General features: G+C 32.8%; 4 protein-coding genes across 4 annotated transcripts; 2 read left to right on the plus strand and 2 right to left on the minus strand.

The window, feature by feature from the left end:
* Nucleotides 1–46: 46 nt before the first annotated feature.
* On the minus strand, nucleotides 47–2,278 carry BX664DRAFT_282266 (70 kDa heat shock protein 3). Its single transcript, XM_051541558.1, has one exon. The coding sequence runs from the start codon at nucleotides 2,232–2,234 to the stop codon at nucleotides 321–323; it is 1,914 nt and encodes a 637-aa protein (XP_051399041.1). The 5' UTR covers nucleotides 2,235–2,278; the 3' UTR covers nucleotides 47–320.
* A 4,374-nt stretch (nucleotides 2,279–6,652) lies between these two features.
* On the plus strand, nucleotides 6,653–8,922 carry BX664DRAFT_264827 (F/Y-rich N-terminus-domain-containing protein; the record flags this gene model as incomplete). Its single annotated transcript, XM_051540834.1, has 7 exons — nucleotides 6,653–6,798; nucleotides 6,890–7,134; nucleotides 7,425–7,469; nucleotides 7,626–8,157; nucleotides 8,260–8,338; nucleotides 8,440–8,522; nucleotides 8,595–8,922. The coding sequence occupies 7 exons, from the start codon at nucleotides 6,653–6,655 to the stop codon at nucleotides 8,920–8,922; spliced, it is 1,458 nt and encodes a 485-aa protein (XP_051399042.1).
* A 1,202-nt stretch (nucleotides 8,923–10,124) lies between these two features.
* BX664DRAFT_335664 (60S ribosomal protein L37a) lies at nucleotides 10,125–11,016 on the plus strand. The gene is made up of 4 exons (XM_051545944.1): nucleotides 10,125–10,163; nucleotides 10,247–10,265; nucleotides 10,351–10,460; nucleotides 10,676–11,016. Exons 1-4 carry the CDS (start codon nucleotides 10,161–10,163, stop codon nucleotides 10,820–10,822), a joined length of 279 nt encoding a protein of 92 aa, XP_051399043.1. The 5' UTR covers nucleotides 10,125–10,160; the 3' UTR covers nucleotides 10,823–11,016.
* A 218-nt stretch (nucleotides 11,017–11,234) lies between these two features.
* Nucleotides 11,235–12,574, minus strand: BX664DRAFT_335666 (uncharacterized protein). The gene is made up of 4 exons (XM_051545945.1): nucleotides 12,478–12,574; nucleotides 12,294–12,412; nucleotides 11,974–12,236; nucleotides 11,235–11,815 (listed from the first exon to the last, which is right to left on the minus strand). Exons 1-4 carry the CDS (start codon nucleotides 12,568–12,570, stop codon nucleotides 11,304–11,306), a joined length of 987 nt encoding a protein of 328 aa, XP_051399044.1. The 5' UTR covers nucleotides 12,571–12,574; the 3' UTR covers nucleotides 11,235–11,303.
* Nucleotides 12,575–12,747: the final 173 nt, after the last annotated feature.

A 12,747-nucleotide genomic window follows, 5' to 3' on the forward strand; every position in this document is an offset into this window, starting at 1 on the left:
TAATCTTCTTTACTCAATAAACAACGATATTGATAGCATTTATCTCATTATGATTTTTTTTTTTTGGTAGTAAATAAATTTTATCTTTGTGTCGTTAAGAGGTACACCCAAGTAACTTCATCCTTACTTTTGCATCATCTTATCAGTCATTCATCCAATCATCCAGTTCAACGTCCAAGATAAAAAAAAAAGAATATAAAATTTATTTCAATAATATATAATACAGAATATCAACAAATAATAAGAATAATAATAATAATAACAAAATAATACGATATAACATAATAAAACCCGACTACCTAAACCTACACCTTTTTTTTTCAGTCCACTTCTTCAACTGTAGGACCATCCGATTGACCATCATGAGAAGAGGCATCAGTGTGTTGTTGTTGTTGATAGAATTTGGACATGATAGGGTTTACGATATCTTGTAATTCCTTCATTCGTGATTCGTATTCTTCCTTGGAAGCTTGTTGAGAGGCATCTAACCATTGAATTGTTTCATCAACATGTTGAGATAACTTTTGCTTGTCATCGACTGGTAGTTTAATGGCATCGTCTTGAAGTGAGTTTCGAAGTTGATAGGAATAAGATTCTAGATCATTGCGAGATTTGATACGAGCTGCTGCTTCTTCGTCTTCTGCCTTGTATTTTTCAGCATCATTGACCATACGTTCAATTTCTTCCTTGGAGAGTCGACCCTTGTCATTAGTAATAGTGATCTTGTTGGCTTTACCAGTGGATTTTTCCAAAGCACTAACGTTCAAAATACCATTGGCATCTAAATCAAATGTCACTTCTACTTGTGGTACACCACGAGGAGCAGGAGGAATACCAGAGAGTTCAAATTTGCCCAAAATACTATTATCTTTTGTTCGTACACGTTCACCTTCATATACTTGGATCAATACACCTGGTTGATTATCAGCATAGGTCGAGAAAGTTTCTGATTTCTTAGCTGGGATAGGAGTGTTACGTTTGATTAAAGGAGTCATCACACCACCTGCTGTTTCAATACCAAGAGACAAAGGAGCCACATCCAATAAAAGTAAAGAATCAGTCTTTTCCGAAGTATCACCTGTCAAGATAGCTGCTTGTACTGCTGCACCATAAGCCACTGCTTCATCAGGATTGATTGATTTGTTGGGTTCTTTGCCATTGAAGAAATCAGATACCATTTTTTGAATTTTAGGAATACGTGTTGATCCACCAACCAGAACAATATCATGCACTTGGCCCTTATCCATCTTGGCATCACGAAGTACTCTTTCCACTGGTTCCAAAGTAGAACGGAACAGATCTTGATTCAATTCTTCAAACCGGGCACGTGTCAAAGAAGTGTAGTAGTCAATACCTTCAAATAGAGAATCGATTTCCAATGATGTTTGAGCTGCTGATGATAATGTTCTCTTGGCACGTTCACAAGCTGTACGTAGACGTCGGACTGATCGAGCATTACCAGAAATATCCTTTTTATATTTGCGCTTGAATTCTTGAATAAAATGAGCCACCAATCGATTGTCAAAATCTTCACCACCAAGATGAGTATCCCCAGCCGTTGCCTTGACTTCAAACACACCATCATCAATGGTCAAAAGAGAAACATCAAAAGTACCACCACCCAAATCAAAGATAAGAACATTGCGTTCACTGAGTTTTCCACCAGAAGAAGAGTCTTGTTTGTCCAGACCATAAGCAATAGCGGCTGCTGTAGGTTCGTTGACGATACGTAATACATTCAATCCAGCAATCATACCTGCATCTTTTGTTGCTTGTCGTTGAGAATCATTAAAATATGCTGGCACAGTGATCACTGCATTGTCGACTTTGGTACCAAGATAAGCTTCTGCAGTTTCACGCATCTTGACCAAAACCATGGAAGAGATTTCTTCAGGAGTAAAAAGTTTGGTTTCACCTTTATATTCCACTTGAATCACCGGTTTGGTTTCCTTTTCCACCACTTTGAATGACCAATGCTTCATATCTGATTGTACTTCTTCATCCTTGAATCGTCGTCCAATAAGTCGCTTAGCATCATATACTGTGGAGCCAACATTAAGAGCTGCTTGGTTTTTGGCTGCATCGCCTATAAGTCTTTCTGTATCAGTAAAGGCCACAAAGGAAGGAGTAGTACGGTTGCCTTGATCATTTGCAATGATTTCTACACGGTCATTTTGCCAGACTCCTACACAAGAATATGTTGTTCCAAGATCAATACCAATTGCTTTTGTCATTGTTTGTTGAGAAAAATAGAGATAATAGAGTTGTGAGTTGAAAGAAAATGTTTTTGATAAGTAAAAAAAAAAAAAAATTACCTTAACGTCCCATTATTTTATAATAATTGTCAAGATTCTAGTATCATCCATGTTTCCTGATAATGTGTGCAAAGAAGAAAGGTGCAAGAAGAAGAAAGAAGACTCTGGAAAATCCTAGATGAAGCAGGAAAAAAAAAAAAATTCAATGCCCGCCAGCCAATATGTGTAGTATTTGTACCTTTTAATACCTTTGTAACTCGTTCTAAAGGTCATCATCATTGCACCAAATTTAAATTGAACATATGTTAAATCATTCTCTTTCGATTGTATTAATAATAATTTATATGTTGCCTCCCAAATTTATCGAGTAAATTAAAAAATAAAAGTCAATTCAGTCATCTCTCATGCAATAACGACCATCATCTTATAAAAATATCATCATTGGATTCTTCTCAAAAAAGTAGTTAAATATCATCTAATCTCATTTTATCGCTTACATTACTATCTATTCCTGTAATGATCACTAAAAGATTTCATCGATTTTTCCAAAAATCGCCTGATGAACCCCTGACGATCCATTTTTACAGCCAAAGTTTGGCTGAGGAGTTTCAAATTTTTAGCTGTAAAATTCAAAAATCCATCCCATTTTTTCATCCTTCATACAAGCTTTTGTTTTTTTCCCTTTCTCACTGAGAATTGATCATCATTGTACCAAATTTGAACACAACATAAAGTAAATTTTTTCTTCAAGTTTATCTAAAGTATTCTTATAGCTTATTTTTACATTTATAGCACAAATTTTTTTAAAAAAAAAAAGAGAATATCATCGTTCTTTTTGTAATCATCGTACCTGGCTTAATATTTTCAACCTTGAATCATTATTCTAATAAAATTTAGGCATTGTGACTCTCTATTCAATAACTACTAGTATTATTATTGAGATGATGATTGTACCTCCTTGAATGGAATCATGTACTGAGTTGGCCAGTCCTTAATGAGAGAATTTTCTGGTTCATACAAAAAAAAAAAAAAAAAAAAAAAAAAAAAAAAAAAAACAAATAAAAATATTCTGGTAGGCGTGAGAACTTTTTTTTTATGGAACAGTTTCACAAACACCAAGAATGGAAAACGCTTTACCTGATACCCAAAAAAAGACATCAAAGTCTCACATAACTTTACTACAGATCATATCTTTTTGATATTCATATGAAATTGGTGGCCAATGGAAGTCTCTGGTAACCATCATTATCATGATTATCATAGGATCATCATCTCCATACAATCATCATCATCATCATCATCATACAATCATCATCATTAATTGTCATAGTATAGTCAACCAATTTTTGGGGTTTTTGTGGGACAGTTGAAATAAATTACATTCAATGAGTCTGGGAAGTTTAGTGATCAATTCGTTAAAATAGATGACATTTAGATTAGAACATGGACCCAAGAAACTGGGCGATCTCCATCATGATTAACAAATAAAAAAAAAAACTCTATTTTTCTTAAAGTATGTCCACACATTTCACTCCATTAAATAATAATGGTTAAAATGAGATGGAGAAAAAAGAAAAAAAGAAAGTGATTTATGCGGCGGGGATGAAACTTAATCGAGATCACTTTTTTTTTTCTCTTAACTAAAATAATCACGGGTAACGAAGGATCAAAATGGATGGAAGAATTCTCCTATCTACCGATGATTTATTTATCTGACATCGAAATAGTTTGTAATACTGGAAAACAAAAGTCGGGTCAAATCATCCTTGTTGGGATCCAAGGACTTGGGACAAAAAAAAAATATAGAAAGAAAGGAATGATGATGACTTAATTTTATTCATTTATATATATATTGTTAATAAGAAGAGTTTATAAATTACTTTTTCGAATCAAATATAAAATGGGATGGGCATGGATGGAAATGAAAAGCATGGATGATTGTCTTAAAAAAGAAGGAACAATGTCTATAATCGGGATAAAATGCTCGTGATCAAGAATAACTTCCTATTTTAGATGAAATCCTAATCGTCGATTCGCTGAGAAGTGAAAACGTGGGCAGATATGCTGACAAATCCATATTCCTCTATTTTTTTTTTATTTTTTTTTTTCAATCATCCTTTCAATATTTCTATTTAAAACGAACAAGATGAAATCTAAGAGAATGATAAAAAAAAATTAGTTGTTTAGAAAAAAAAAAAAGGAAAAAAGGAAAAACTTAAAAGATTTGGATGATCATCCTAAAAGATTCTGTTTACAACTTTTTTTTTTTTTTTAGCTGTGTGACACATAAATATTTCTTCTTGTTCAATAAGGCGGTGAATCAAAGATTATATATAAGCATATATATATTTATATTACATAAGTTGAATGTAAGAATATTTATTTATCAAATAGATCTATCTATATATGAATACGATGATGATGATGGTAATAATGATAATAATAATAATAATGATAATAATGACTTGATGTATGATGGTAATGAAGGATGCACAAAAATAGAATTTAAACCGGCGAAAGACAAATGGGCCACTGGAATCCATCAAGTCCCACCATCATTCAAATGAAATTAAGCTCAAAAGAAGAAATCCAACGATGTGATTCGATGATTCGATTCCTTTTTCGTCAACATTTTTCCGTATCCATGGAGTTGGGTAACCTTAATTTAGTAAAATAGAAAAAAGGAAAAAAAAAAAAAAAGAAGGTCATTTTTTCCCTAAAATATAATATGCGGAGTGAATGATTTAATGAACTGATTTATTTGATGATCAATATCATAGAAAGTATACATGTAAATGTATATTTTTTGAATGGATGATAATTATATCATTGTGTTTATAGAAGAAAAAAAAAAAAGGATCAAACCTAAAATAGAAATCACATCGCACGCCAAGTCCTCCTTTTTTTTTTTTTTTTTTTTTGCAAAATGAAATTGTGTAGCCATTGGAGCGAGCGAGATTTTCAATCCCAATGGTATGGTGATACAATAAAACGTTCATTTTGACAAGTGAAATAGGAGCCAACGAGGATGATCTATGATTGATTAAGGTTGTCATTGCGTGATCATTCTTCACTCACAGTGCAGCGGCTATTGAACTATCCTTCTACAAACAGTTAACCGATTTTTTTCCCTTTTTTTTGAATGCGGTAGTTAAAAAGACACGTAAACATGTAGTACAACCAATGGTAGCACTAAAAAAGAAACATTGATGAAAAAAGAAAAGGGGAATCAAGTAGATTGGATATTTTGTTCAAACCCAGCGGACGAGTGAAATGAATAGGTTTGATTAAAATAATGCTAATTGTTTTTTTTTTTTTTAGGGTCTGAAAGTGGAAGAACCAAAAAGTTAAGAAGCATAAAGAACGAAAAAGAAAACGGGGAACAAACATATAAAATGATTTGATTGGTTAAAAGTTTTACATCATCATCATTATTATTATTATTATGATAGGAACTTTTCAGACAACAATAACAACAATGGATGATGATGAAGATTTGTTTTTATTTTATTTTATTTTATTTTGTGTACACAACGACATCATCATTATAATAGTTAAGGAGAATGTACACGTGAATAAAAAAAAAAAAAAAAGAGTTTCAGCATGACTTTATAGCTATTAAACTGTTTCATGTACTTGTTGATTTACCTCTAGTTTACAATAAAATCCAACAAATGGTTGTAAATTAGCATATTTCCTTATTAAAAAAAAAGAATGCTGCAGGCGCATTGTTGTGTATGATTATTGTGTACCATCTTACCATTTATATCAAAAAGAGAAAAAAGTTGTTGATCAAAAATATCTTGATTATTTTTGGGATAACTTGGGTTTAAGCGGATAAGTTTGGTCTATTGAACTGCTTTAATAGATTATCTCCCGCTTTTCGGTCCTGATTTTCATTTTCAATTTTTTTTTTTTGTCTTTTCCTTTTTTTTCTTTCTTTCTTTTTCTTTTTTTTTTTTTTTTCCTTTCTTCCCCTTTTATATACATTCCTTTTTGTCATCCCGCTTCTCTTTTTCCATTCTTTCTTTTCATCATTATAAGAAGAATTCTATAGAGTGATTATGTATATATTGTAAAATACACAACTAATAATCAATCATTTTATCTATTCAACTTCTTATTCAACTATATTAACTTGATGTCGCAAAAAGAACAACAATCCATGTCCATCAATAAATTACTTCAATCGAATGACCATCATGATGCAAAACAAGATCAACCTGGTGACACAACAAAAAGAAATGGGAAAGGTACACAATCATGTCACATTGTTATTGTATATATATTCATACTTATGCTCAACTTTTTTATACTGACGCTCTTTTAATTTTTTTTACTTTTTATTTTTCTTTATCTCTTTATCTCTTTTTTTTTATTATTATTCTTGGTTATGTATGTTAGTTAAAGTCTTTTATTCTTTCAAGGATTCAGACACCACTTGCCTTTGTTCATTCGACATTATACTTGAACGTCACTACGAACGTGAACACTGGATCCCTATTTCATTGAAACAATGTTTATTAAGTGTATGCTCTTCTTGGTAAGGAATGAATATTTTCTTTTTCTTTCTCTCTCTCTATATATAGGTATATATTTTATTCATGTTTTTCTTTTTTTTATTCTATATATAGTCCTGATCAACTTATGCGAACTGACTATGATATGGCAATCTATAGTGCAAATATTGAAGAAAGTAATATAGGTCAACAGGAATCCTTAAAAGACGTACGAAATTCGGTTATTTGGGAAGGTCACGGCTTACTCTCCAACCTCTTACGCGACAATGAACATATCACTGTAACTGGTCAGATCGCAAAAGCAACAGAGGAAGCATTTGATTATACTATTCAAGTCTTACTTCAACTTCATCCAGTATGTAACAAACATTTTATCTCTTATTATCTTAATCATCAATGAATTTATCTTTCTTTTTTTTTTTTTATTATTTTTATTTTTAGATTCGTCAATCTCCTCAACCTGAAGGACTTTCTCCTATGCTCCAACATCAACAATCGGCACAATCATCACAACAGCAACAACATACTCTTCCTTCAATGAAAACTTTACTGGGGTCCGATCATCAGATGCATTCGCCATATCCTTCATCTTTACAATCTTATTCTCATGAACAAAAACAACATCAGTTATCTTCTTCTCACAGCACAGGCTTACCCACTTTTCGACCGTTTTCCTCAAGTCAACCCCCACTACGTTCCGAATTAGACTTCATACCACCTCTTACTTCCTCTTCATATCACAATACTCCTCAAAGGCAACAAGGACAAGGTAAACGGAAAGAGAGAGAATCTAGATTGAAGATTAATATGATTCTTTTTTTTTTGTCTTTTATATATATCTAATAACCAGAACCTTCCGGAGAATGGCCGAGACATATGAATCTAACATCACATCCTTATGACGACCGATCTTATCGAAAACTGACTCCACCTTTATCGAATACATCTATACATCCATCTCATCAACAAAATTATCCTCATCAATATAATTCACCCCCATCCACTCTTCTTTCCGAAATACCACCAACATCGACATCATCAACATCATCGACATCCACTACACCACCACCACCTTCTTCTTCATCCTCATCTTCATACACTGGCACTGTGACAACATCAGGACCAATTTCTAGTTCAGGAACTCGAAAAACGCCCGTAGATACATTTTACCATCAATCAAGAAGGAAGAAACGAGACACCAAACCTCCAAACACTAGTGATGTGCGTCCTTTTATTGAAGTTAACAAGGATATACATGGTCGTTATATCTTACCAGTTGAAGTGGATTCTTGGACTGTACTTGATTTGGGAAGTGTGGTTTACAATCGAGTGGCCTTTCATAATCAGCGTTATATTTATCCTGTGGGTTATTGTGTTAAGAAGTAAGTTCTTTTTTTTTTCTTTTTTCTTTTTTTTCTTTTTTTAAAAAGTAATCATATATTTATCAGGTGATTTTTTTTCTTTCTTTCTTTCTTTCATGATAGATGGTATCGAAGTATGGTGGATCCTCATAGTGATACTCAATATACATGTCAAATTTTAGACGGAGGTGATGAACCAATAGTAAGTATTCCCAGTTCCCGGTTAGGATGATTTTTTTTTTTTTTTTTTTGAAGGAGATCTCGATATTTATTACCGCGCATTTCTTGTTTTGGTTATCGTAGTTCCAATTGGAGGCGGATGACAATCCTGGTGAAGTTTGGAGAGGCCCAACACCAACTACTGTCTGGACAATTGCTGTCCGAAGGTAATGACTACTATTTTTAGTGTTAATGATAATTAAATAAGATGTCTTTGTTTATTTGATATTTTATTCTAGAGCCTTTGCTATTCGTAATATGGATTACGGACATAACCCCGTTGGTCCCGATTTTTTTGGTCTCCGGAAAAATACGATTGCCAAGATGATTCAAGATTTACCAAATGCAGACAAGTGCAAGAATTATATCTGGCAGAACTTTGAAGCTATCACTACATCTGGAACAAAGAACAAGGCAATGCGTAGATCAAACACTCGGGTTAGTACGAGCAGTAGTAGTACATCCACTAGTAGTGAATCAGCAGCAATAACAACCACTTCTCAAGTTACATCACAACAATCATCAATGACAGATGATACAAAAATGTCAACTTCTCCAACAACATAGAATCCTTCTTTCCTTTACAATTCTTTCCACTCCCTCCCCATCTTATTGGAACGTTGAACGTTTTACTATATCATCCCATCCCTCCCCTCTTATTATTATTATTAGTATTATTATATATACATTTGTTTTATTTTTTTTTTTTATATTTTTGTTTTACAAAATTATGTATCCATCATTTTACTTATCCTTTTCCTCGTTTTTTTTAATGTACACTTTGACTATAGATATATCTTTTGTTTTGAATAAAAACTACCTTTCCTCAATGTTTTCTTAGATACAGTCATTTGAATTTGCTACGTATTTGTGAAATGAGGGATGATAGCAATGGATGACAATAGTCGGACGATGGGCGACAATAATAGCGACAGTGACGTTTTGGTTAGATCGGTAGATGACTAAGGATACGTGATGGTAGATGAATGACATATGTGATAGGATAATAGGATAATAATGAATGACAATGTAATATACAAATGATAAAAAGATGACTTTATTTAAAATATAATATAAAACACTAAGATTAAACTACTGAATAAAATAATTTCCATAATCGGTTTCATACCGTTCAGGCACATTTAAAGTGAGCCAGTTTTTTCTTTTTTTTTAAAAAAAAATCAACTGTCAACTCTACTTTACTATCAAGATCAGTGATTCGAGAGTAGCTTTGTCTGATAGCAACTTCCTTGTATCTTGAATTGTGCAAGATGTTATGTACTTGAGCATCAAAAACGATACCATCAGCGCGAGAAGAGATTAAAAGAAGAAAAAAGATATGGAAGGTGACATACGTTGAAGAGTATAATGTCGATTAGTTAGATTAAAATTTTTCTTAATATGTTAAAGAAATACTTACAATATCATGCTTGGTGTCTTTCATAGAATAAGGGATTCAATTTTATTGTCAGGTAATGCGTGCCATCTACAAGAAGAGAAAAAAAAAATAAGAGTCTTTAATTTATTTATTCCTTTTTTTTTTTTTGCTGTTGTAACGACGTAATTTATTTCATACGAAAAAGACCTATTCACAAGAGCGTTATTTGATTGTTGAGTATAATGACTTTATGTTTGATGAAAATGTATTGAAGGAGAAAGAAGAAAAAGAAACTCGAAAATTGGAAAAAATTGGACATTTTGAATTTTAATGCCCATCAGTCATCAAATATTTGCCCAAAAAACTGGACATTAATTTTGAGTGTGTGTGATATCTCCTTTATTCTTCCCAATCTTTACAAAATAAAATGGTAATAGCATCTATCCATCCATCCATCCATCCATCCATCCATCTTTGGTACTCATGCTTTTTTTTTTATTTTTATCATTCTAGGCTAAACGTACAAAGAAAGGTATAGATTTAATTCACTTTCATTCCACCATGACAACCTCATTGATGAAAGCATGCTGATCCTTTTTCTTTGCATTATTATATAGTCGGAATCACAGGTAAATACGGTACTCGTTATGGTGCTTCTCTTCGTAAACAAGTAAAGAAGATGGAAATTACCCAACACTCAAAGTATACATGTACATTCTGTGGCAAGGTAAATTATATATTCTAAAAAAAAAAGAAGAAGAATGGGTTGTACAGGTTACCTTTCATCGACAACAATAAACAGCAATATCAATAACGGCCATATATACAACGACCAAACGCCATCTATAATGAAAAAAAATACACATACAACCGTCGAACAATGTCGAATGAATGGGTATAACATGGCATATCTGACTCTTCTTTTTTTTGGTATTTCATTAGGATGCTGTGAAGCGTACTGCTGTGGGTATCTGGAAATGCAAGGGTTGTAGCAAGACCATGGCTGGTGGTGCATATACTGTTTCTACTACTGCTGCTGCTACTGTCCGTTCTACTGTCCGTCGTCTTCGTGAAATGGCCGAAATCTAAAATATAGATACTTTTCTTTTTTTTTTGACAACTCCCTCCCTTAAAAAAACCATTTGCACATATATTCGATACTTTTCCCCCTTGCTTCCTTATTATATATCTTGACCTTTTTTTTTATCTTATTTTTTTAGAAATATACAATAAAGAAATAAAATCTTCTTGTATGTATCATTATTCACACATACACAGCCTTATCCTTGTTTTTATATAGAAAATGTGAAATTTGTCGTTCATTCTTAATTGAATATCATAAATGATTGAATTTGGCTGTAGGATAAATGAAGAACAAAAACCAATGAATGAAAAACTGAATTAATTAATACCTACAGTAAAGGATCAAGTTATCTTATTTTGCATTTATTAAAGTATACACACACACACACACAAAAAAAAAAAAAATTGATAGTGATAAAATGTTTACAAAGGGTTTATTCAGGAATGAAAAAAAAATCATTAAACTATTTCTAACGTTATAATTATACTACAATTCATCTAAGACTATATTACACATATCATTCATCCATAGATCCTTGGCACCGTTGACCAATGTCTTCCACTTATCATGTTCGGTCGATTCATTTTCAGTCTTCTTGTATAGCATCCACCATGCTTGCTCGTCGGTTTCCAATGCTGTTTGTGTTGGTGATATCTCTTCATCCACATCAGGGGCACGGATGGTCATGACATCTTCTGAAGGCAAAGGCAAAAAACCATCCAACACCAGATCTTCCGGAGCTTCATCATAGGCGTGCATGATATATGCTTGAATTTGTCGCCAGGACATGAGTGGGAAACAATTCTTGATGATCATAGATGGTGATGATGAATGGGTATCTGATAAACTGGGTTGATGTAATTGTCGTGTTGGTGGTGGTATGGGCGTGTCTGGTTCTAGAGCTATTGATGAAGAAGGGGTGGTATCTTGTGTTTTGTATGCTTCCATCATATTTTCCAGATACGGCTCAAGTTGAATATAATAATCCCAAAACCCATCTACCATATAAATCCGAAGGATAATAATAATGATAATAATAATAAAAAGGAATTATCTAGTAAGTAATGCAGTGTGTTTGAAAAAAAAAAAAATCATTCATTGTCGATTTGACTTTTGATTTTGATTTTCTTTTTGCTTCTTCTTTGTTCCGTTTTACCTTTCGGGATGATAGACATAAAAGTCTCCAGACCAGTTTGTTCCACAGCATTCAACCATTGTTTGACCTCGGGTAAGGTTTGGATATCATCTAGCGTGATCATGTTCATATTAGACTTGGAAGTAATTGATGTTTGGATGGGTTGATAGTCGTCAATATAGAGAAGAGGAGATAGTCCAATGTCTTGTCTGTAAACACACACGCGAGCAGTAATAATATGGATCCCTGTAACGATAGATTCTTTTAAAGTATTCAAGAGTGACCTATAGACAAGAATATGAGCATCACATGTTGCATATGTAATGAAAATACAATCTTACTTTGGGTGAGTAGAGTTCATAGTGGATGCACCTTCCACCAACAATCCAATCATACTGGTCACACCATCACGTAGATCCACTAGTATCACGTCGCGACCATCCAAGGTATCCGTGTACATCTATTTAAGTAAAACGTAAAAGCTTAGAAACAGAAATCTTGACAATAGATAATATCAAACTTTACCGATATCTTATCCACGTGAAGGTCAACAGCAATAGACTGAAACAATTGGGTATCTTGATGGAGAATACTTGCCAATTTTGAAAAACATGGCATGGAGGTTAAACGAAAAAAAGAAAAAAAAAAAGAAAGAAAAGGAAAAAAAAAAAAAAAAAAAAAATTAGTTACTGTAGGCAATTTTTTTTTTTTTTGGTGTCGCGTGCCTTTTGGTTATTGCTGAGTCCTAATTCTGTCCGTCGCGTTTAAGTAGTCTATCCTAGAATGATCATCAGT

Source organism: Halteromyces radiatus, assembly GCF_025201355.1.
Source record: "Halteromyces radiatus strain CBS 162.75 chromosome Unknown BX664scaffold_5, whole genome shotgun sequence".
Classification (NCBI taxonomy): Eukaryota; Fungi; Mucoromycota; class Mucoromycetes; order Mucorales; family Cunninghamellaceae; genus Halteromyces; species Halteromyces radiatus.

Coding starts and splice junctions, on each gene's coding strand:
- BX664DRAFT_282266 (XM_051541558.1), bottom strand. CDS start 2,234: ATGACAAAAGCAATTGGTATTGATCTTGGAACAACATATTCTTGTGTA.
- BX664DRAFT_335664 (XM_051545944.1), top strand. Junction 10,461..10,675: donor CATGTACATTCTGTGGCAAG/GTAAATTATATA, acceptor GTATTTCATTAG/GATGCTGTGAAGCGTACTGC.
- BX664DRAFT_335666 (XM_051545945.1), bottom strand. CDS start 12,570: ATGCCATGTTTTTCAAAATTGGCAAGTATTCTCCATCAAGATACCCAA. Junction 12,413..12,477: donor TTCACGTGGATAAGATATCG/GTAAAGTTTGAT, acceptor TTACTTAAATAG/ATGTACACGGATACCTTGGA. Junction 11,816..11,973: donor TATGTCTATCATCCCGAAAG/GTAAAACGGAAC, acceptor TTTATATGGTAG/ATGGGTTTTGGGATTATTAT.